Source organism: Anopheles coustani, chromosome 2 (assembly GCF_943734705.1).
Source record: "Anopheles coustani chromosome 2, idAnoCousDA_361_x.2, whole genome shotgun sequence".
In the NCBI taxonomy this organism is placed as follows: Eukaryota; Metazoa; Arthropoda; class Insecta; order Diptera; family Culicidae; genus Anopheles; species Anopheles coustani.
This window is the reverse complement of record NC_071289.1, coordinates 825664-851431: the sequence shown is the minus strand read 5'-3', so window position 1 is coordinate 851431 and position 25768 is coordinate 825664. Positions and strand designations below refer to the sequence as shown.

Sequence of the window (25768 nt, the reverse complement as noted above, 5' to 3'; positions counted from 1 at the left end):
AGATATCGAAATCAAGAAATTTAAATTTAACCCGATGACGTCAGAATGTCCGGCACTCTATCCGCTCGTCGCTAGCGCTCGAGCTCTCGCTTGCTCCTCCTCCCCTTATCCGGTGCTTAAGGGGGATGAAAAATGTTGCTGCTGCGATGTGTCCGCGAGCCGTAAACGATGATGCGATTCTGCCACCGCACCCGACGCAATGCTCCACCACAACCACCACCCGTCACTGGCTCGTGAAGCTACTACTGATTCCACTTCTAGAACGCGACCGCAGCTCGTCGATGGATTCATACAATCGCTAGAGTTTTAGCTGCCCTCCAAATATCACCACCCAAAGCGCTGAGGTGTGGCGATGGTTAGTTCTTACAGTTTTTGGTACTCTTTTCTTCCCTCCTATAGCTCCCCTGTTGGCCTTCCCCCTTGCCCCCCCTTTAGTGTGCTTCCCGGCGACTTCCTCAACTAGAGACTAGACACTTCGAGAGCACGGGCGAAGACGGAGGACCAGTCGCGTAATGACAATAAAATAATAAATGCGCTGCCTTCGACGAGTTTTGTTCGCCACTCTGCTCGAAAGTTATCTACCGGCTGGTTGGTTCTGTACGGCCAACCCCTATTATAGGCCACCAGTGTTTCGTCGATAAATCTAATACTTCCACAACAGGGGGAAAAATCCGTCCTCTTCCGTGCTCCGCTCCGATCCAAGGTAATCCTTTTCTTCGGTGTACGCCTCCGTGTGTGTTTGATGCTCCTGCAATCTTCCTCACTAATAAGATGCACTTTGATTTTGTAGGAAAAATACAAAACTTAATATTCCACCGAAAACCTCACAGCCGTAAGCTTCCAACTACCAAACGCGACTGACCATCGGCCGATCCGACGACAGCCGGATGAACGGATTCGAGTCTCCGGCATATCGGGTTCGCTCTTCTCGCGACCGGCTCTCGCGACTTCTCGCGGGGCGCCGTGATGATCCCGTGCCGGCATTTCGCGAAATGCAACTCGCTCGCCCACTCTGACCCCACACGATGAGTAAGCGGTTCTAGTGAGAGAGACCGAGGGAGCCAACAAGCGCCGGAACTCCACGACTTTCGTGGGGCGCGTGTTCCGAGAACCGTCGGTTATGTTCGCATTGCAAAGTGGCGATGCTCTCATCGAGCATGTTTGTTTGTTTTTTTTTTTTTGTTTGCTTATCCATCGACTCTCGAACACCTGCACTACTCTCCAACTCACTACTACAACTACTACTAGGGGGGGTAGGCCGAATGCTGTGTCATACGGCCATATGACACTTATGTTATTGTTGTCGTTGCTGGCGCTCTCTGGCTGGCGGAGCCGGCAATATGACATCACACTTTACAATGCAATGGCTTCCGGCTTTCCACCATCCCCATTCAACCCTCTGCCGTCACTTCCACCCACTCGGTCCTATCGGTCGACATTGACCTGTCTCGTGTCGGTGCGTCGCTCCTGCGACGACGAGACGACGTGATTCGCATCTCATCTTACTTTGCCGGCTTTGGGCGAACGGATCTGGTGGTGGTGCTGGACATTCCGACGACATTTCAGGGTGCTTGGTAGGAAAAGGAAGAGGATACCCTCTTCACCCTTCGATGCGCCTTCACTTACCGTGTATTAATGTCGTTCAGGTGCGTCAGTTTCTCCTCCAGCGATTGGGGCAACAGCTTCTGTTCGCGTAAAGCCTTGATTAACGTCTTCGCGAGCGCGTTCGCTTTCGTGTTGAGCTGCCCGAGAGCGGACTTGTCTTCCAGCAAGTTCTGCAAACGAGTGAAAAATTGGGAACGGATTTCTTTATCGTGGACCTATCGCCATAGTCGTTACACAACGCCCTCGTACGAAAATTTCCTTACTTCAAATCGAAAAAAGATCAATGAATCGATTGGGAAAGAATTTGTTGCGTGATTTCACCTGTTCCTTCTTTTTATTTAATCAAATCCTATGAGGTCTTAATTTCCTCATTTTGTCTGTAAAATTACCAAAACATTAGAAACATATTTTGCATATGTATTATTGACTATTACAAGAATGAAATTGTCAATTTATACATTCAATTCAAACAACACAGTTCCTTTCGAGCAAAGGGAAAAATCGCTATCCTATATTATCATCATTCAAAATAGTGCGCATCATTTTTGAAAGTCATATTTCGCAATTGTAAACATAGAATTGCCAATCCATTGGAAAACTCGTCCATGGGAAAAGGAGAAATGCATCAAAGAAGATCGATCGTCAATGCCAACACCACAACTTTGTGGTACTCGTCGTATTTCCATTGCATTTGCTCAGCGGAAGTTTATCTAAATAAACTATACCTCGGCAAAAAAAAAAACCTTAAATCAATAAACATTTCCTAACCCGCAAAGCGAAAACGTTAACACCGCTCGTCAAAAAGACTGCTATCGATCTTCTAAAAATATACTAGGCTTGAATGAAGCTGTATACTGCGAGTTGGCCACACTAGGACACACAATTGTAGTTGTGCACATGTTTGTACCGCCTGCAATGTAATCCTTGGTTGTAATTAATTGTAAGCTTACACAGTCTAGTTCCTGGTTCACCTTCAATATTTTACTATATTGCCAGTGATGTTAAATAAAGTTGCAAGGATCCTCCGTAGTAGCTGTCCTCTACGAAAGCTCACAAAAAATATCTACAAAGTAAACCCCAGGTTCTGAATGGTGTTCGGAAAACAACCACCTGACCTTCGTCAGATATACAAACAACTTTAACTCTATCGCAGTCAAGAACGGTTGCCACCACCGTCACAAACAATTCATTGAAGAAGCAGTCGCATCAACAACACAAGTCTTTCGTAGCCGATCGAGGCATAAAAAATACGACAACGAAAAGAGAACGATGTCCGATACTAGCGATGAGATCATGCTCACTGCAATCGTCTACTAGTACCTGCGCCCAAAGGCAAACAGCACGCAGCTCGCGACGACAAAATGACGTCACTTGAAACGGTGTTGCCTCGCATCATTCAACGCAACACTCTACCCTACCCTCACACGCACGCACCCCATGGAGACGCCAGGTATCTCACGATGCGCAACGTGGTGAGACGATCGACAGTTCGGCGGAATCGGTTCGTCTGTCGGCAGTAGGTTACTACAAGGCCGAAATCGCAATCCGCTGCGTTTCATGCTGATTTGCTTGCGGTTTTTGCGGAAGACGATCCTATTTTTGGCAGACGAAATTTCGTGCGATCCCCCCAACACAAGACGTTGTTTATGATCGCCCCCGAATTTAATCGTGCATAATATAGCCTAGACCGTGCTATTTCATTAAAAACCATCGGTCTCGAAGAGGGAATATTTTCCTACAAGTAACCTGTAGCTTCACTTACCTCTACAATGTGCTTTTTCGCCTCGGTTTGATCGCGCGAATGCACCACCAAATCCAAGCCGCGGTCCTTCTCCAGCAGCAGGTTCGACTTCACCTCCAGCTCCTGCAGGATGCTCTCTAGCTGATCCCACTGCTGCTGCAGCTGAACAAGGTTTTCGCGCAAGTTGTCCAGCAAAGTGGAGTTGCCGGTCCACTGACGGTTGACGTCGGCGTTTTCCTTCTGCACCCGGTCTCGATTGTACTGATCCGCACGTTCCACTATCTTTTGCGATAGTTCGTTCAGAACTTCGAGCTCGTTTTGCTGTACCTTTGAAGAGAAATGAAAAAAATAAAACACAGTTGTTACTTTCAAAATAACGTTAACCGGCACAATTAAGCCACACGACTAGCACGTGTTTTGAAGCGTTCAATGAACAAAACAATTCTGTCTACCTTGGTTATCACACAGAAATCACAGCGAATTCGATGTTGTCTACCTAAAATCAGTTCGTATAATGTCTTATTTTAACCAGGATCACCTCCCACAGACCGGACAGACCCGATCGCCAACAACATGATCTCTTCCTTCTCGGAGAGCATAAGACAGAAATCAAGAGAGCATGCTACAACCGAAAGGCAAACATTTCGCGCGAGAGTTACATCAACAGAGAAATTCATATCATGCTGGGTTTTAAACGAACCCACATCATTGCCAAATTTTGAGTTCGTCCGCAAAACACAAATTGTAAGAAATCAATCAAGTTTTCAAAAATCACGTTCTTCTCTTCGGTGTAAATTTTTCCTCCCCTTTTGAAAATTTTAACATTTTTAAATAAATCCAAAAGTCCATGATTGCAGAGCCGAAGTATTTTTTTCAGAATTTTACCATATGTCACGATCTATGAATGGAACTGCTCTCATCGTAGGACGAGATTTCTAATGCTCTCAGGTTCACTAGCGTTTGTTTAATCTTTACAAATTCTCCTTGTTTCTCGACTTGCATTTAAAATATCCGCTTATCTCTTCTTTCTCGGTTCAGGTTCCATCTTTTATCACTCTCTCTCCCTCTCTATATTCAGTAAGCCTTCGGTTGAAAAATGCGCATACACTGTTCAACGATCTTCGTCATTCTCATTCGCGATCTGCGCAAATATGCCATCATCGCGTATAAATAACGCGGTTCGGGTTCTCACGTACGGTCATTTCACATCCACCCCTGGCAGCAGCCATATTGGTCATCGCGGCCATCCAACAGACATCCCTTGCCCGTGCGCTACGTCACACACTCTCCTCCGATCGCCGACATCATGTGGCCAATATTTACCCAACCAACTTCTCGTCTTCTGCGCAGTCGAACGACAAAACGACATTTCGAAGCTGGCAACGGGCAAGCAACGCATACAAACGCGTCGTTCATTTCTTTTTATTTTTAGGATCTAACCTAACTCTTTCGGGCTTTTACAACTTCTTTGCAGGTCACTTGAACCATCGGAGCCAGCATGATGTCATGGTAAGGCGAGCGTACTCGTCAATGCGTCGTTGGATGTAGGTGCATGCACATTTGAGAGTGGTTGTGCCACGTAAGTAGCAAAAAAGACTTATCAGTCACAGTATGCATCAAGGTGTTGAGGCGGTATTGCAACAGACACGATATGTTACCTTCAAGTGTTACATTTTTATTGCACCTCCTTCCATTACATTTTACTGCGATTTTACACTCTCCTGACCTCAATACTTTTGCAAAGATTCTTTTGAACAAAATTATCGTTAAAAGTCGTACAGAAGCCACGGAATGAAACTAGAATCAACAACGTGTCAGAGATATCATCACGTTGGAAAACAGCCAAAAAGTATACCTAACCAACCGAAAGCATTCCGAACTGCTAAGGCAGCGAACGATGCGCTCAAACTAGATGCCACGTGATGGCGCCCCGAATTTTCAAATTTAGTCCGATCGTGCCACCTTAACCACGGCACCGTGGATAAAAATAAATAAATAGCAGGTTCACAAAAAACGGCGCTATTTGTTCGTCTGCTTTCGCGCTAATCGTCTGAGACAGACGCAGTTTAAATACAGACAGTCCCTAGTGTGTTTCAAAGTTTCGGTTGATTAAAACAACCAACTCGGTGACACACCTTCAGTCGGTTGTTTTGGTTCGAAGGTCACATAGCGAAGGGAACCAATTAGACGGTTCACAGGAAGCGAAACATAACAAGAAGGGAGGGCTAGCATATGGTTGAAACCACATGTTCTTGAACGCCACGGGAACCACACGCGAAATAAAAGAGAAAGTTTATACTTCATTTGTAGGTGAACGTTCGCATTTGAATGTCAACAAGGGGTTAAGGAATGATTTAAGGTGACGCGGAGAGCCTTTTCAAAGAAGGACTGCGCACACTTCGGAATGTGTGGTGCACTTTAACCGATAAAGAAACGTTTGCCTATTTGCCTAGATTGCATCACTCTTGCATCAAAACAAACGTAAACAACTCAGATAGATACGCGCAAATCACACAGTATCAGTGTGAGGCTTCTATTCATTCAGCTTTATCTAGAAAGATAAGAGTTTCACACAGTTTAAAAATACAACTGATATAAAACGCTTATCACATCGAGACTGCTTTTTATCTAAGGTCGTGATTAAAGCGGATTCCAGAGGTTTGCTTTTGTTTTGGGCAAATTCTATAAATTCCGCTAAAAAAATGCACACAAAACAGAATACCCTTCCTTCAAACATTCATTCAAGAATTCAAAACTGAAGAACTGTCAACATCAACAACCACAGATTTTTGCTTAGTCAACAAGTTATTTGTGCGACGAAAACGATAACCTGTTTTGGAAAAATATTTGAATAAAGCATTTTATGTCTATCGTTATATTCAAATACCACCCTGTTCAACTTTTTGTTTTATAGGATATGCAAATTTGAACGTCCTTCCCGTGAAGCAGACGTCCTCCAAACAAAAGTGACTGCAAGCAAAAAAAACACGTTGAAAGATTAACGAAAACACTTCAACCGATAAATTTTATGTTTTTTTACTAGCGTACAAAAGGTTGCTTGGTTTAACTAAAGCAATCGTCTTCATCAATAATCTATCCATCATAGTTAACATTGCTCGTCATTCGTTACGACCAAGTCTTCAGTGGAAATCCAGCTTAGCATCGAATAGTCATCATGTTGCTACCATATATTTTGAATATTTTGAAAAACTCTGGGGATTTACGTAGGTATTCTTTTAGTAACATTTGAAAAACAGTGGTCTAATAAATTATCTCTATCAGAAACACTACCCACTATCTGCTGGAAGCTCAAACAATTCGAATGCGGCGCCCAGATATCAGAAGACGAATTACCCAATATGGCAAAACAATGTCTGGACCAAGGAATTAAAATGGGTCTCATCCGTGAGAATAAAACGAGCAAGATCTATGGCCTATCTCACCGATGGTTTACCCCGGAAACCACCGCCTTTCAAAGAAATCTTCACGAGGTCGTACAGAATATGCCTCAGGCGCTTAGTAGTGATGCCATTAGCAAGGAGCACCCGGAAAAGAGAAGTGAAAAAGAAGTTCCCGAGGAAATCCAGAAGACCTCCCAAGCGTTTGTTAACGAAAGAAACGAAGAACAACTGGAAACCACTGATTCGGACGATAATTATTCCGAAAACATCCAAAGTTCTCCACAGGATGATTGTGGGCCCGGTATGATGCGGCGCCGGAGTCCTGCGCAAATCCGTGCCATCGCTATTTACCGTAGAATGCGTGCCGAGCGAGAACAAGCGGCAAAGGAGCAAGCTAGCCGATCGCGTCGCAGAACCGATGGAAAGCGTAGGAGCGTATCGCAGTCGAGAAGACGCGCACGATCTACCTCCGGCACTCGACGGGGCAGAAAAGCAACACGTCGATCGAAGCACCGTTCAACACCACGATCGAGATCGAAAAGTCAATCGAGGCGTTCATCCTATACTCCTGTGGCATCGCGCACTCCGCAAAGACGTTCGTAAATGGTACACCGTGTGAACAGATATAAGGGCTTAAATTTAAATGTACGATTTGACTTCAATAGGTCACCTACAGGAATAAATGCGCTATGAAAGAACTTTTAAAAATGGTATAAAAAACCAATCAGATTCAAACTCACCTGTAGCATATTATACAGGATGTTGATGTGATCAATACGAGCCGGAAGCGTCGGGATAGTCAGCATAGTATCATCTAGCTTACTCTTCACCAGCACGTTGTTCACTGCACCGAGATGTTTTTTGTACAATTTCACCAAGTCACTGTTCGACAGCAGTTCCGTCTGCTGGATAGCGGCCCGGTGCGACACTTCACTCAACCGATTCTTCAGCACTTGCAGCTCACCCAGGCACTGATTCTGGTCCGGCTCACTCAATGAATTCCACAGCCGATCCGCTTGCTCCTGGATGGCGCTGAACAGCAGCTGGCGCATTTCCGCTTCCTCTTGGAGGAAATCTTCCAGCTCTTTCAGAGCCACGGTAATTTTCTCCTGATCGAAGCTGAATGTTTTCGCCTTCTGGAAGCGTTCTTCGGCTGTGGTAAGCCATTTCTGTACGCGCTCGATGCTATGGCGGAACTCCAACCTATAGATCCGGTTCTGCGCAAGATAGGCTTCTCTTGCCGTCAGCTCCGGTGGTACTGTTTCTTGGAGACTTCTTGCTCGATCGACCATATCCTGCAGATCGTCCGGCAGCTTGCTATCGCTGTGCTTTAGCTTTCCGAGTAGATCCTCGATCATCCGCAAATTGATGTTTGCTTTGCCAGCCAACGCAACGTGAGCGCTCTGCTGTTGATCTGCCACTTTTACAGCCAATCCGAATAATGGCCGCGATTTGATCTGCTCCTCGTTGTCCTTAAACCAGTCGACCAACGCAAATAGATCATTCGAAAGGTTTTTGTGGTACGCTCGTTGCTTCTGGTACTTATCCTGCTCCAGCTCGATTGAACGCTTAATGGACTGTAGCTGCTGCTGCAGCGAGTGAATCTGATCGAGGATGTTGTGTCGATCTAGATCCGTACCTTCGCTAGCAATCTGATGGCCCTTATCGGTGGCCGCCAGCAGCAATCCTTCGCACTCTTCGATGCTCTGCAAGATTGCACCGTAGCGCAGCAGACGCTCGTCAACCGTGGGGCAGAAGTTGTCCACCGTGTTGAAATCGGAGTTGATCTTCGCGATCAGTTTCACAATGTCGTTGATGGCCCCGATAAACTGTTCCTTCAACTGCAGCATTGCTTTCAGGCGTCGAAGCTGCTCCTCAATGCTCATGATCATTTCCTCCAACTTTGTCGTGTTTTCACGCAGCTGCGGCAAATTCGTCAACATAATCGTACTCATCTCAAGCCGCTTGTCCTTCAAACTGCCAAGAATCTGCTCATACGCCAGCAGGAAGTCTTGTATGTTTTCAATCTTGCTCGTCACCGGGCGATTCATTTCCCTCAGCTGACCTTGGACCCGCGCGATGAACGCTGCGCAGCCTTCGATCTTCGCGATCGCGTCCTCGTACTCTCCAATGTGATCCTCCAGCTTCTTACACTTCACTTTCAGCACACTGTTAACGACGTTCCACTTTTCGCGCATCACTTTCACCTGATTGTTTATGTTGGTCTTGTCCAGCTCGTTCAGTGTAAGCACGATCGCACTCTTGTAATCTTCGGCCTCTTTCACAACACTCTTCATCGCTTCGCACTCACCGCACAGTTTGTCGATCTTCTGCTTTTGATCCTTCAGTATCTCGTAGCTCGTGGTACGAATGTCCGCCGACACGATCGATTCTGCCTCGTTCAGCCAGTTCCACACACGATCCTTGCGCTCCTCAAACTCACGCCGCTTGCCGTGCTCGCTCTCCATGAACTCAATCTTCCGGGAGCAGCTCTCCACCAGCTCCCTTAATTTGGCCTCAATGTCGCCAAATTCCTGAGCCAGCTTTGCCTTACCTTCGTCGTTGCAGTCCTTCATAATTTCGCGTACCTGCTTCGATACGTCCCTGAAGGCATTTTCCTCAAACTCCCGGATCGTTTGAGCATGGCGCCGGCACAGCTTAATCTCCGAGTTCACGTTGTTCGAGAGCAGCGGTATCTGGTCGGAGATTTTGTTCACATCGTTCTGCTTAGTCTTGATCCACGCGCGCGTCACATCGAGGTTGTTATGCATGTTCTTACGGCACAGTATGTCCTCCACGATCTTGTCCAGTTCGCCCCGCACACGATCTCCGAGCTGAGCAATGCTCTTCATCAGCTGCTCCATTTCGCCCTCAAGCTGCTGTTTCTCGTTGGCCTCCAGATCCGACTGAATGCTCGAGAATCGTTTACCAAGTGTGTCCAGGTACGATTGCTTGCCTTCGATTTCCTTCAACAGCGACTTGAACATTTGCTGTTGATTTTCTGCCGACTTCGTGTCGGACCCGAGCTGGTAAGGAACATCTAGCGAGCCGTTCTTTTCCACCACCCACTGCGACAACTCGCCAATGTCACCCTTGAGCTTTTCAAACATTTTGCTCGTTGAATCGATCACGTCCAAACGACGGCTCAATCGCTTCGCAATGTCGCTGTACCGGCGATCGATCGACTTGAGCTGCTCGGTTACCTGCTGTGCGTCCAAATTGCTCACCAGCTCAACGATGTGACCACCGTTGCGCTTGAAGTTCGGAATCATTTCCGAGTCGTCCTCCAGGATGCGCTTGATGTTGGAGATTTTTTCCAGCTTCTGCCGACAGCTTACTCCACACCCTTTCTCGACATTATCGATCTGGTTGGTTATCGCGTCCAGCCAGCACTGCACATCCTCGTAGTTTTTGCGATACTTTTCGATTGCCAACTGATCGTCCTTTTTCCGTTCGATAACCTTCTTCAGACTGGCTTGCAACGTCTCGAGCTCATCACGCAGTCGGTTGTCCTGATCCGTCTCACCCTGCACATCGTCGCGCTTCATCGTGATCGTACGCGAAAGCTCATTCATTGAACGCAGCTCCTGCTCCGCTGCCTCCGGTCGGAACTTGGAGGGTTTCGAGCCCCACTCGACAACCATAGCCTTCTGCTTCTGGATCCAGTTTTCCAGCTCGACCTTTTGCTTGTGCTGTCGCTCGCAGTCGTTAATCGAAGCGATCAGATCGGCAATCCACTGCTGCACGTCGTCAATCAGATCCTCCAACCGAGCACGCACCATGAGCTCTTTCTCGGGGATCATTTGTGACACGTTGTCCATCGGTGAGCTCGGTCGGCTAATGCTTGCGGTTGCAGCCTCACAAGCCTGTACCGCAAACATAAGGCGACTCTTTTCCACCTGCAGCTTGTTGTGAATGCTCTGTGCTTTCTCCAGCTGTGACTGACCAACCGCATAATCGACTATCTCAAGCTGCCGCTCCTCGGCTACCAGCGGTTCCATTTCGTTCAGCTGCCTGGAAATATCATCCAGTGTATTCTCGTACTCCTGGAACTTGTTCAGTGAATCGTGCAGCCGATTCTTGATCTGCACCGATGTGTTCAGTAGCGAATTATAGCTGTCGCGGATGTTATTCATCTGCGTTTCAATGCGGCTCTTGATAGCCGGTGCCTTCAGAATGTACCGTTCGATTTGGCTCTGTCCCTTCGCATTGAAATCGTCGATGTTCATCTGGTACCGTTGAATTTCATCCAGAAGCTTCTCGTGCTGAGCGATCTGCTCGAGCGTTTGCTCCCGGTTGTAGATGTACAGCGAATTGTGGGCCATCAGTTGGAACGAGATCTGCAGCAGCCACTTTTCGATCTCCTGCAGATTCTGATAGTACGCAATCTGATCGTCCAGCTCCGTCTCCAGGTTGCGTATGTGGTAGGAACATTTTTCACTCAACTTTCCACACCGCGAACGCAAACTGGCCACCCGTTCCATTTCCATCGAGCACTTGTTGACATCGAATAAGTTTGACGCTTCCTGCTGCAAATTGTCCAGATCCGATTGCTTGAACGTGATCTCTGTTTGGATGTGTTTCAGGCGCTCGAGTAAAGTTTTCACCTCCGTCATTTCTCCATGCGTCTCCGGAATCGTTTCAAATACGCGCTCGGTTGCGACAAGCCATTCACTAATGCGTCGCTTCAGCTCTTCGTACGACTCCAGGCGACTCGCCTGAGCGTTGAGATTGTTCAACGAGGAGCTAATGCCGATAACGACCGTATCCAGTGACTCTCGAATATCCGAAATATCCTGGAACATAGTAGTTTGCTTGTCTTCGGGGTAAAGATACGACGACTTGGTAAACGCATCCTGGAGCATCTCGAACAGTTTCTGCCCTTGCGGGATCGAGTTGGATAGACCTTGCAGCTGCACCACTTTCTGTTTGATCACTTGGACATCGTCCGCTGTTACGTCGGTGCAGTTCTTAATTGTGCCGTTGGCATCGTTCAACCACTTGTTTATTTCTTCCTTGTAGTAGAGGAACTCGGTGTGGCTTACGAGATTCTTCTCTAGTTTCGTGATGAATCCTGTTGATGAATTAAAACGCAAGAAACCACACATAATTACTTTTCGAATGCCAAACGAAAAACAAACAACCCCTTTCGCCAAATCCAAAAGTCAAGTGTTTTCGTTAAGTAAATGTTACCTTGAACTTTGCCTAGCAACGTCGAGTAGCTTTTCTGCAAATCGACCGTACGGTCACGAACCGTGGAGCATGCACTCTTCTCCATCAGTGCCTCGCAAACATCGTTCAACTCTTCCACGGTACTCTTTTTGGTCAGAATCAAATCCTGAATGTGCTGCATTGTGATTCACGCACACAAACGTTTCACATTCCGGAAGATACATGCATCGGTGGAATGAGGTTGACGAAAGGATCGAAGGTGGTGGTCATTTCAACAAGGAACACATAACACAAACATCAATCGCCAGTGAACGACGAGCAACGTGAAGGATGGTACATGGAAATAGAAGAAAGAGAAGATATATCCATAAATGAAAATATGTCATTGTTACAACAATAATCGAGGGAAGCAGCTTTTTTATTTTTACTAGAGCTCGGTTGACATTTTACGAGTTATACGAGTTATCACTTTCGTTCATTTTAGCTACCATGTATTGACATTTGCAATTGGATTAGTTGAACAGAAAAAATGGAACCTACCTTCAGTTCACTTAGTACTGAAGCCTGCTCTGCCGTTCCTTCGCTGGCACCGTATCCGTTCACTTTCACGTTGTACTCCTCGAGGAAAGCTCCAAGATGTTCGGATTTGTCCAAGAAGCTGTCCCAGGACGTGAGACAATCATTCAGCGTCTGCTGGGAGCTCTTCGCCAGTACCTCCAACTCGTCCCAGTCCGCCCGGGCGTGTAGCAACTCCTGCTTGATCGAGTCTTGTCCCTCCTGTCCACTGATGGCGGCCAGCGTGCCTCCCAAATCGGTGGCATTGTCGAGCAATGCCTTGCCTTCGGCAAACGATAGTTCGATTTCTTTCAACTTCTCGATACGTCCCACAATGTGTTCCTTGTCGCCATGGAAATCGGACGATTGCTGTATAGCCTGACGGGTCGCCTTCATCCACTCGTACAGTTCGCCCAATCCCTGCTTGAAGCGCTCATGGTTGTTCACCTGGTTCTCAAGCCGTTCGACCTCGGCAGCCACCTTCGAGACGATCGAATCGTAGTCGCTTAGAATTTTATTGAATTCTTCCACATTCATGTTGGCATTGTCGGTCATTTTGGCTTTCATTTTCTCCACCACCTCATTGTAGTTGCCCGTCTCGCGATGGATAGCGCGGTACTTTTCTAGCAGCACGCGCTTGTCGGCCAGTTCGCTTTGCATCGTCTGTCCGGCGTCCAGCTTGCCCTGTACCTCCTCGATCCACTCAGCCAGCATGCGGGACAATTTCCCGACGTCTTCCAGTTGCGCCAGATGGTTGGTAAGCCGCTGGCGCGTTTCGGTTATGTCGACCATCAGTGATTCGTACTCCGTCTTAAGATTTTCCGTATCTTCCTCGATCTTGGATGCCCCACTGGCCTCCGTACTCAGCACAATCTTTTCCTTCAGCTCTATTAAGTACCGCAACTTGTTCTGACCCTGCTCCAACGACTGGCGGATACCTTTCACAATGTTCAGCTTCGACTGCGTTTCCGAGATGGTGTGTGGTACCGTTTCGCACTCGTTCAGCTTTTCGCGCATACGATCCAACCAATCCTGGCACTCGCCGTACAGTGTGTTGTGCTGTTGGTGCTCCTGATAGTGCAGCTCCAACCGGCGCATGATCTCCTTTGCGATCGATAGCAGGACGTTATACTTCGTCGTCAGCTGAGTTACACCATTGCTGATGCGCGTATCGGCGCAGATGTCAAGCAGAACTTGGGCACGCATGTTCAAACTGTCCAGCTCCCGCTGCCAGTCGAACAACGTTTGCAGTTTGTCTTGGAACTCCTCCAGCACTCGCTTCTTCTCCTGCAAGTTTGCCTGCATCTTGTTATACGTTTGAACCTCCTGCTCAATACCGTCCAGCCACTTCAGTGCCACACCATACTGATCGTCGTACTCCGTCCATCGTACGATTCCATTCTCCAGTGCGCCACTGATCTTCTTCAGCGCCAGGCAATAGTTGTCGAACTCCTCCTGCAGAATGGCCACTTCTTTCTCGATCGCTTCAACCTCATCGCTATCCACGCTGCGACAGGCCACCTCTGCCTGCTCCAAGGCCTTCTCCAACTTCTTTTGCCCCGCCGGTACATCGTTGTCAAGGATCTTCAGCTGTGTCATCTTCGACACCAACGTCTCCTTGTCTCCGCGCGAGTCAGAGCACTTGTTCAGGCACTCTTTGGCATTTCGAATCCAGGCGGCAAATTCGTTACTGGCATCGATGAACGCTTGGTGCAACTCGACCGTCTCCTTCTGCTTCTCGAACAGTTGCTTCGCCTGCTTGCTAAGCGTTTCATACTTGTTCGAGATCTCCGAAGCTGGAGAGGTTTGGCGCAGGTCGGAGGCCTTACTAGCAACCGACTGGATCATCGGCTCGAAGCTCACTATGTCCTGCACGATATCGTTTGCCTGGCGAAGATTGGCACGTCGCTCGTTCAAACCGCTGCTCAAACTGCTCGACGTTCCGCCCAACCGGAAGCGAACTACCTTCTGCTCACACACCTGCTGCAGTTTGCTCTCTCGGTCCTGAATCCACTGTTGCAGATGGTTATAGCTTGAGCTGTAGTCAGCCCACTGCAGCAGGTTCGTCTCCAGTTGAACCTTTGCCGTGGACATCCGTTTCACAAGCCGATCCCAGTTGGTCTGAATATCCTTTATCTCGCCATTGATGATCTCCTTTCCGTCGGATTTGGTACTCTTCACCACCTTCTCGCCCGTGTTGACCGTAGCATTGACCAGGTGCTGACCCTGCTCGCGTTGCTGAATCAGTTCGACGATTTTCTCCAAACGCTTCTCGAGGTTTTCCTTGCTCACACTATCCACGTTCTCCGTCGAGTAGCGAACGATCTCCTTCGCATTGTCGATCCATCCGTTCGCCTTCGTTAAGTTGTCCTTGTACTCCCGGTGGAGATCGTAGTTCGTTTCCACCTTCTTCAGCACATCCTTTGCAAGGTTAACCTGCACCTGATAGCGCGAGTTCAAGTGGCGCAACTGATTGCCGATGTACGTATCGAGATGCGACTGTAGCAGTGGCGCCGCGAATGCATTAAACTTGTCCATTTCTCCCTGGCCCTTCTCAAGCTTTCCGATCAGTTCACGCATATCGCGGACCTGCTTTTCCTTTTCCTCCAAATTCGAGCACGTCGCCAGCTTATGATTCTTCACGAGGATGTCAACCTGCTGCAACCACTCGGAAAGCCGCTCGTATTCCTCCTTGTACTCCCGTAGCAATCCGAGCGTCTTCTCCAAATCGCGTTTCTGCTTGTCAATATCGCCGAAGAGCGACTCAAAGTTTGCCTTCAGCCCGTTGATGTCGTTGCGAATCGCTTCCTTGCCCTTCTCAGACGTGGAAGCCATCACAACCTCCCCAGTGTGAACCAGATGCTCAACCAGCAGTTCACCCTGAGCTTTCTTGTTCATCAGCGCATCGAGTGGAGCGATCGCACTGTCCATTGTCAGCTTATCGCTCAACGACTGTTGCTTCACGCAAGGCAGTTTCTCGCGAGCTCTGCTGATCCAGTTGAATAGATCATCGAAGGCCTCCTTGTACAGCCGGTGATCACGGTACTGGTCTTCGCGTTCGGTAAGGATTTTGCTAATCCGCTCCGCAAGGTAATCGAACTTGCCAAGAATCTGCTGCGCCGTAGTAGCGGCCTGTGACTGCTGTCCCGATGCCGCCATTTCGGCGGTTTTTTGCTTCAACGGCTCGATCTCGATCTTCTCCAGACGAATCTTCTCTTCCGTGTTCTTGATGCGCTCAAGCTGGGCTCGCTTGTCAGCCATGTTGGCCTGAAATTCGACGAACCCACTCAGCTCGGCCTCCATCCAGTCAATGTTACGCTTCAAATCGTTCACCTGGTCCAAAAATCCAGACCACTGATTGATCGCTTCATCCAGATTTGCACGGATGTCAATCATACGCAGTGCCAAGGCGGACCATTCCTCCTGCAATGCTGCGACCGCTTTGTTAACCGCTTCATGACCCGATGGAGTCGTACAAGCGAGAACTTGCTGTGCCAAATCCACTATCACCTGTAGGCGACCGGATCCGTCCTCCTTGTTAACGATCATCTCTTGCACCAGCTTCAGCTTGCTCTGCAGTTCCTTCTCCGAGGTGCTCGATAAGTCAGCGCAATAATTCAGACGCTCCCGTATTCCATTCAGCCACTCCCGGTGCTCACCCATGCGCGTATCCAAATCTTGGTGCTGAATCACATATTGCTGCCAGCGACCAACCAGCTCCTTCACTCGGCTCGATGTTTGCTGATACTTCACGGCCAGCTCCGAAATTTGTTGGTTACGACTGCTCAAATATCCACGGTACAGTTGCTGTGCTTTTTCGGTAAAATTGTCGATCTCAAGCTCCTTCGCTTTCACCTCACCCTGCAAGCTCTTGAGGTAGTCCAGTGTGGCCTTTTTGTCGATGAGTGTTGCCTTCAGGTCGACAGAGTGAATCTTCGCATCGATATCTCGCATCCAGTTCATGCAGTCCGTGCGAATCTTTTCGTAATCCGTCCATTCGCTGATCTTTCCTTGAATGCTGTCCAGCGTGGAATCAATAACCGCCAACAGTCCTTCCCATTCCTGCTGCGAAATGTCAATCTGAGAACGTATGTTCGCTTGCCCCTCGTCACTCGTATCCGGTATCGTTGCTTCACCGAGCGTACGGATCAGTTCAACGCGACTCTGTTCGGTCGTGATCGTTCGCTTTAGCTCATTCAGCCGATCGAGGTTGGTCATTAGCGATACCTGATCGAGATCGGTCTCACCCCACAGCTCCACCGTGTTGTGGTTGGCATCGATAAAGTCCTGCGTGTCCATCACTGCCTTACAGTACTGTCGGTGGCTGTGCACGATGCGATCGTACTGATCGCCATAAGATTGTGCCTTCTCCAGCAGCTCATCGTACTTGCTTTGCAGCTCACCCATGCGCCGCTCGGTGCCCGCATCTTTCTCCGTCATATTATCCACCAAATCCCGAACATTGTTCAACTCCGGTTTGTGGTTTTTAATATCATTCAGAAGCTCCGCGTAGGCTTGCTGCTGGGCACACTTTTCGTCGAGAGTAGGCTTCAGAATCAGCCCTCCTTTGCCCAGCTGTGCTTCAACGGTATTGAACCATTCCTGCAACTGATCGGCCTTGTCCATAAACCCGGATAACTTTGCAAGCCGACCTTCGTACGAACGAGCATAGGCATTTATCTCATCGAAAAGACGCTCGCACTTTGCGGTAAGTTCTTGAATTTCGCTGCGAATCATCTGCTGCCCCTTGGAGGCAGTCGTAGTGTACAGTTGCTCTCCAATGTCGGACACCGCGTTGCACTGCACCGATATCATGTTCTGCTTGGCCAGCAGCGCTTGGATCGTATCGAGCATCGTCTGTGGATTCTCCTGGCTAACGCTCTGCATCCGACAACCGTCAAACACATCGCGAATATCGTCCACTTCCTTCTCGCACTCATCGTACCGCTTACGATACTGCTTATGTTCACCGTACGCATGCTCACATTTCTTGGCCAATTCCTTCACCGTACTCTCTACCGCTTGGGCGCGCGACTTCAGCTGCTGCATGTGGAAGGAAATTTTCGTATCACCGCTACTCTGCAGCAACTCTGATGATTTATCGAGAAGTTTGTCAAACTCGAGGGCATTCTGCTTCAAGCGTCCCAGCAGCGCCTGATAGTATTCGTGCTGCTCCTGTTTCTCACCGAGACTGCTTTTCAGCGTGTAGCCACGCATAGTGTCCTCCACTTCGGTCAGGAAGGCACTAATAAGCTCCAAGTCGCGCTGATAATCATCCCACAGCTGTAAGCGCTTCTCAAGCTCCACTTTTGCATCACCGATCGAGCCAACGAATTTTTCAAAGTCGCCCCTCATCTTCAACAGATCCTGCTCCATGACCGTCTTCGCACCGTACGATATCAGATCACCGTTGTCCGTGATAAGCTTCGCTAGATTGACAAACTTTTCCTTCATCTTTCCATTGGACTGGTGGAGTTCGTCAATCTTTTGAATCTTCTCCTGCACGGCCTGCTTGTTTCCGGAAACATCGGACAGTTGCTTCAGCTCGCCAAACAGGTGGTCCTGTTCGTCGAGAACCGATTTCTGCAACTCATTGAACTTATTGCACAGTTCCAACGATTGCTCCAAACGGCGAATAAGATCGCTGCAGGATTTCTTCAGCAGCTCATATCGCTCCGTGATCGACTGCACCTTCGCATTGATGTCCTCGTTCTGCATATCGGCCACAAGCGAATCTGCCTTCTCCCTCAGCGAATCGATAATGCGTCGATGGCCACTGATTTCCTGCAAGATCGCCTTGTACTTGAACAGCTTCGAGCGGATCTCCTGCGTCGAGTTCCAGCTTTGAGATTCATTCGGTTCGATCTTACGCTCGGTGGCATCCAACCAGCTTAACACCTGCTGCAGAACGTCTTGATACGATGACCATTGAATCGACCGCACGTCCTGCTGCTTCTTTACGTTGTTCAACCCGGCGATCACCTGATCCCATCGGTCCTTCAGCTCACGTACGGCATCGCGAATTTTCTCCCGCCCTTGGGTATTCGTTTCCGGAAGCACCTTTTCACTCGCCGTTACCAAACTCATCAGATTGTTCTCGAAGCGCTCCTTTTCAATCTCGAGCTGTTGCAGCTTCGGCTGATTGGTGACACCCAGCTTTTCACGACCCAACGCCTCCAGCTCCTTTTCGAACTCGCCCAAACGGGTGGCACTCTCAGCGTACCGATCGTTGTAGTTTTTGTGATCGTTTACAATGTTTTGGGCTCGATTTGCGACCTCCTTACTCAGCACCTGCAGCAACTGGTAGCGATTGATGAGCTGATTGATGTAGAACTTTATCTTCTCCACACCCGTCTTGGTGAAAAGCGCCTGAGCCATCGTCACGAAGTCATCGATCTGCTTTTGCTTTTCCCCAATCGATTCCTGGTTTGCGCGGAAAACATCCAGCTGCTGTTGCTTACGGTCAAGCGAATCGTATAGCTGCTGCTCGCGGAATATTGCCTCCATCGAGCGACACCATTTGGTCAACGCATCCAAATCCTGATCGAACTGGCTCCAGCCACTCAATGACTTCCGCTGATTACCGATGAGCTCGTCGATTTGGCCGTACAAGCTTGCAAGCTCATTCCGCAGCTCACCAATCTCACGCTCGATCGCGGTTATACCGGCGGGCGACGAACTTGCTTTCGTTGCTTCGTAGCACTGCACCAAACTGGCCAGCAGTTCATCGCCCTTCGGTTTCGTCAACTTCAAATTTCCCAGGCTCTCGATACGCTTGTTGATTTCCGCCTTCTCGCCACCCGTTTCCTCGCAACAAAACACTTTGTCCTTTTCCTCGTTTATCCAGCTGCGAAGTTTGCTGCATGCGGTAACGTACTTTTGATGCGCCACAACACATTCGTTCAGATTGTCCAACAACTCACCAGATTTGCGTACAATGCCCTGGTAAGTGTCCTTGATAGAAACCAGGTAGCTCTGCAAGTGCTGATCTTTCGTCAGCAAGAGTAACTGCTGCGCCTTCTCACACACCGACTCCACCAGCGCCGCCTGTGACAGTATCTCTTGATGCATCAGCTTGTGGTTCTGGTACTGGGTGCGTTTGTCCTGGATGTTTGCCTTAAGCTCGGCATTCGCCTTCATCGAGTTCTCGATGTCCTTCAGCCACTTGGAGAGCTGTTCTTGCTGCAGTGAAAACTCCCCGAACTGTAGAATACACTGATCGAGCTGCTGCGTTACCGTGTTCAATTCATCCGAGAACCGATCCCACAGGTCACGAATCACCCCAAGTTTCTGCCTTATTAACTCGCGTCCCTCGGGAGTGGTAGAGGAGTAAAGTTTCTCTCCCCTATTGATGAGGCTCTCGTAGGGACTGCTATCGTCCAGACGTTTGTAGGCAATTTCCTTCAACCGTAGCTGACGCTCCTGCAATACACCAAGGTCTCCTACGAGCTCGTGGAACTCCTGAAGACTGTCGAGGTTCTTGCGCAGCATTGCTTCAAATTCGTCGTACGCCTTATTGAAGTCGCTCTGGTCGTGCAGCGTCGATTCCGCCTTTGTAATGGCATCGGCACACAGTCCGGCAACTACACGATATTCGTTCTGAAGTTGTGCCACCTTTCCGGTTACATCAAACTTTGGTTTCACCTGATGGCTCTCCTCCAGGATGCCACTCACGGTGACGCCGTAGCTCTGAATGCTGTCCCGAATTTCCTGCAGCACTCCCAAACACTGTTGTTTCGCGTCCAACGGACCTTGGGCACTGGTTTCCTTAATTTCGTTTTTCTTCGACGCCAACCAGGCCAGTGCTCGCTCGAGCCGACCGTTGAACATTTCCAGTTGCTTCAACGATTCGGCAGAGTGTGACTTAAAGGAGCGGCACTTTTCAAAGAAGTTCGTCCACTGCCGTTTGTTGTCCTCGAACGCGCGCAGCAGTTCCGAGTGTCCATTCTCGTGCGTCTGAGCCATCACTATCGCAAACTGGTTGTAGCACTCGTTGACACCGTCGAGGGCTGCCTCCTCCTCGGTCAGGACTGTGTCAATGAGGATGAGATATTCCTCCATCTTCGCTTTCGTCAAATCACCGTCGTTGAACATTTCCTCGGTCTGCGACTGTAGTTTCAGCAGCCAGTCGCGGGATTTTTCCAGCAGCGCATTGTACTGTTCGTGCGATTTGATTGCTTGTTCCAGCAGGTCAATTTTCCGCGTTAGCTCTTCACGCAACACTCCAAAGTTTTGGCGCGTTTCTTCGATTTGCGTTAGGGAACTTTTATCCGGAAGTGCCATAATCTTCTTCTGAATCTGATCTAGATTCGTCTCATGCACTGCAATGTCTTTCTGCATATTTTTACCACTATACAGAGCACTTTTCTTCTCCGGAAGCGTCGCGTATCGATCGCCCAGTCCGGACGTTATCTTTCCTCGCAACTCCGTCAGCCAATTCTTCAACTGGTTATGGCTTTCATCAATCGACTTTTTCTTGATCAGATCGGCTTCGATACGCTTAATGCCACCGCTTATCTCTTCCAGCAGGGCATTGTAGTCTCCCCGCAGGCGCTTCATTTCATCACGAATATCTTCACGACACTCGACACTCACCTCGGCGTAAAGATTCTCACCGAGCGAACAGGCTTCATTCAAGGCTCCATCCTTTGACAGTATCTCGGCCCGTAGTGCCTTAGCCTCTTCGTAGTCGCGATCAAACATGGCCTGTGCTGGAAGATCCGCGCTGAGATTTTGCGCTTGCTTCTTTCCCGCGACCACCTGTAGCCACTGGCGAATCTCGTTCACGGCTGCCCGGAACTGTATGTCCTTCGCGCGGACATCCTCCAAACGGTCCGCTAACTGCGTGAAGTATTTACTGAACGTATGGTACTTGTTCTGAAGATGGTGAACCAACACCAGAGCACGCGATTCTTCGTTCACCTCGTTCAGCTTATTGCCAATCAACTGTAGATCATCCATTTTCACCTTGAACTCGTCAAGCGTAAGACGCGTCTGGCCGATCTCCTTGACCTTCTCATTCAAAGCGGTCAAATCAATCAAAAGAACCGTTTCCATTCGGTTACGTGATTCTAGATCCTTCAGAAAACGGATCACTTCCTCGGAAAGCGACTCGTACTTCAGCCACAAGGCAATATTTTCCGTCAGCTGTTTTTCCGTCACGCCAAAGGCACTCTTCAGCTGCGTTAGTTGCTTTCCCACCTCGCCAGTTTCCTCCTTCAGGTGGTCAACCTTTGCCGCGGAGAATAGCTCCACCACTGGACCCATGAGCGAACGCTCCGAATCGCCGAGGATTCGCTCACAATCGTCAATACTGGTGCGAATATCGTTCAGCGTGGTCCGTTTCACTTCCAGCTGGTACTTATCGCTCGTCGATTCCGGTGCGCACCAGTTTAGCTTTTCACTTTGCGACGCAATCATTCGAGCCAGTGCACTAAGCTTGTCTTTGAACGATTTTTCCACTCCCTTGGTCAACTTCATCTCCACTTCGTTCAAGCTGTGCATGACCAGCCCGAAGCGTTGATCAAGGTTTTGAATTTCCTTCGCCATAGTGGATGTCTCCTTTACGCCCTTATCGTACTTCGCTTCCAGAGCGGCGAAATCGTTCTTCAACTCTGTGATCTCTTCACCGACCAAATTAAGCTTTCGCCGCAGCTCACGGCATCCTGCCAAATGGACCAACTGCTTGCCACTGTCCAGCGTCATATCGTCGCAGCTCACAATCTCCTCGCGGATGCTGTAGATTCGCTCGATGATGCCTTTGATCGAAAGCTTCAAACGACGCTCATCCGCGGTATATTCGGACATGCGACTATTCAACCGATTCACCGAGTCCTCGACCGACACAAACGAGTCATCCAACTGTAAAGCAATCGATTGCAGATCCTTTGGCAGCGAACCGCCATTCATCTTCTTCATCTCCGACAGCAACCCATCCAGATTTTCTTTGAACGCAAGCTGCGCTGGCAGTTCCGCACGGTAGGCAACGATCTTGCTCTCGATTTCACCCGGGTTCTCCAGAACGCGTGACAGTTGGTCTCGTTTCGCCTGCAACCACTCGTCCAGATCCTGGTAGAGTTCATCGATCTGCTTGTAAAGAGCGACCTTCTGATCGAGCAAGCTCGAATTGTCGATCAGCCGTTCTAGGTTCGATTTAAACTGCTCATTGTTGTTACGAATGATGTCAAGGATGTTGTCGCAATCCTGGGGATTATAGGCCCGGAACGTCTTTGCCAGCTCATTACCCTTCGCCGCTACCGCATCCGAGCTCTTTTTCACCTTCTTCATCATTGTCTCGGACGCCTTCTTTAGCTGCTCCAGAGCTTGAAGCAAGGCCGGTTTGTTGTCAAAGTTTAACACCGTGGCGTTGTTCAGGGCTTCGACCTGCTTCAGCTCGTTGGCGAAACTCATGTTGTACTTGTTGAAATCGCCGTACAGATCACTGGTACTTGAAAATACGCGCAATACTTCGTCCGACTCTTGCTGCAGATCGGTAACCTTCTTGTCCAGCTTTCCCAGCTCTTCCTGTATATCGTCCGTTGCCATCTGAACTACATCCTGTTTGAGCAGCAGGTTTCCCTCGTACTTCGCCTGTGCTTGGGCGCTACAAAGCTCACTGATCTTCTCGTTCAACGACGAAAGATCTTCCAAGCCATCGTCCAGCGTCGAGAGTCGCGCTGCTTGGATAATTGCTTTCAACTTCTCGCCGATACCATCAAGTGCCACAGTCAGTTGCTTGTGCGTTTGGTGGAATTTGTTTACGCGCTCCTTGGTCGATTCCACTTCCTTCATCTTTCCATCTACCTGAGACTGTATGCTAGCCAACTTGTGATCCAGATCTGCGATCATCGTGATCGCACTGACCGGTTTGCGGGACCTGTCGTGGAACGATATGCAGGGTTCCTGTTCCATTGCAATCGACAGACGACGCCAGTTTTCTATGCCAGTTGATATCTCCCCGATACGCCGATTGACATCCGCGAGTTGCTCCTCGCTAGCCAAATCATACTTGATCATACTTTCACGCAAGTACGCCAACTGATCTTTGGTCATGTTGTGCCACTGCAGAAACTCGACCCACTTTTGTAGGAAGTCTTTCATTTGCAGCAGACTCGATTCCAAATTCTGATAGTTGCTTGCCAGCGAGCTGTACGTCTCATTCAGCAACTTGTTCTCCATCGGGTTGTTCGAAAGGCTTTGCTGTTTCACCTGCGCGTAGATCTGGTTGAAAGTATCGCGCTTATCGGCATGCTGCTGCACCAAATACTGCACGTTCTGGACCGCCAATTCGATTTCATCGACGGCCGTGTTCTCCAGCTCACTGATACTCGTGCGTATCTGATCCATCCAGTTGCTGAAGTCGGTCATCTGTGCGTTAAAGTTCTGCTGCTCGACGATGCTTTCGTAGTTCGCATTGATGCGTGCACGGGTCTCTTCGCTCAACCGTGCCAGCCGATCTTTGGCCGATTTCAGCTGATCGCGCAGTGTCTGCACACCATTCTCCGACAGTCCGTGGTTGATCTGATCGAACATGTGTACCAGCGCGATCAACTTTGCCTGTTGTTCCGAAATTTCGTTACTGAACAGCTTCAGTGACTTTATTTTCGTTTCCAAATGATCAATAGGCAACGCGCTGGGACCTTGCACAGCCCCAAACTCGCCCATGCGGACCTCTGCCCCATTGATGAACGTGTTCAGCTTGCCTAGATCACTGTCCAGGATCGCCCAGTTGTTTACCAGTTTGCCGGATTTATTCAAAAGGTGCTGCACGTTCTCGTAGATGCTGGACACGATCATATAGTACTTATCGGTTTCCTCCGCCGGCTTTACCCCGTATCGAATATTCTGCGAGCTCTTGATGGCATTCTGCAGTTCGTCCATTTTTCCTTCGCACTGCTCGTTGAACACCTCCAGCTGACCCTGATAGGCACGAGCTTCCGGAAGCGTGGACGGACGCAACTGTTCCAGCTCTGGGGCAAGCTTTGCCCGTTCAACCCATTCCTTTAGCGCGCCCATGTCACGGTTATAGCTCTTCCATGTCTCAAAGTCCTCTCCTACCACTGCCTTTTCACTATCCACCATCCGGTGCAGCTCGGTAAAGGTTCCCTGCAAGTGCACCACTTCCGCCTTCAGCCGTTTCATCTCGCTCAAGTTACCCTCCTTCGAAGCGAGATCGGCCGCACTCGCATTCAACACGTCCAGCTGGCGGATCTTTTCCGTGAGAACACCCTCAAGCTGCTTCGCCTTGAGTACACGATCTTCGGCACTGATTTGCGGTTGCTTAATAGCAGCCACCATCTTCGGATACACATTGTTCGCCCAGCTCTTCAGACTATCGAGACGTTGTTTATACTCGTTCCACTTGTCACTGTAGTCCTCCAGGTAAACGACACGCTTCTCCACATAGTCAACCGTATTGTCAACACGCTTTCCCAGATCGGTCACTTCCTTTTCGATCGCATTCTTCGTGGTTGGCGGTAAGGAAATGCCCAAATCTCGGCAAAGATCGTTCAGCTGGAGCAACGATTTCGAGGATGCTTGTTTCAAATTCATCGCCAACTGTCGCTTCGTCTCCAGATCCTGCGTAACACTCTTTGGGTCTGTCTGCAACGGCGTCACTGAACGTAGCTCCATTTCGGCGGAATTCAGCAGATTAACAATGCGTCCCTTCTGCTCGTTGTAGTCTCCCCAAACTTTCTGTATGGCACGCAGCGAGCGTAGCTTATCGGCCGCATCGTTGTACGTATCGTTCCAACCCGTTTCCAACTTGCGAATTTCACTACCGATGAACTGTGGGGCACTCGGGTTTTTGCTTAGATCCTTTCCGCGCTGCAGCATCTTCATGATGTGCGCCCGTTGATTGTCCAGCTCCTTGATGGAGTACTGCTGCTCTTCGATCATTTCGTTCACACGTTTGTAGCTATCGGGTGGTGGGACATTTTGTGCCTGCGTTTTGATGCGATCCAGCAGGTCGCAGATTTCCTGTGCCTCTCGACGATACGTGTAACACTTGGAGAACACCTCCGTCTTGGTCATCGTTGTTTCGATGGTCGGTATAAGCGTTTTGTAGCGAGCAATGAGTTTCTCTATTTTGTCCTGCTCAATACTGGCTTGGTCTTCGTTCGTGTGGCTCAAAAGGAAATCCAATGTTTTTACCAACCACTTCATGTCTTCCCGCTTCGCATCAGCTTCGAAGCAAATATTCTGTAAAGCAAAGGGATATTAAAATTTGAGTTAGTTTTTTTTATCTCACAAAACATATGGTTTTATTTTTAACTGTGTTTGCATGAAGAAG

At 48.9% G+C, this 25768-nt stretch overlaps 1 protein-coding gene across 1 annotated transcript in view; it reads right to left on the bottom strand.

The window, feature by feature from the left end:
• Positions 1-25768, bottom strand: part of LOC131267355 (muscle-specific protein 300 kDa-like) — a 72413-nt gene that overhangs the window by 34299 nt on the left and 12346 nt on the right. Inside the window, exons 7-11 of the mRNA XM_058270214.1 lie at positions 12460-25677; positions 11941-12094; positions 7488-11821; positions 3368-3673; positions 1627-1775 (exon numbers count right to left, since the gene is read on the bottom strand). Coding sequence (XP_058126197.1) covers positions 1627-1775; positions 3368-3673; positions 7488-11821; positions 11941-12094; positions 12460-25677 — 18161 coding nt within the window. The remainder of the gene's footprint in view (positions 1-1626; positions 1776-3367; positions 3674-7487; positions 11822-11940; positions 12095-12459; positions 25678-25768) is intronic.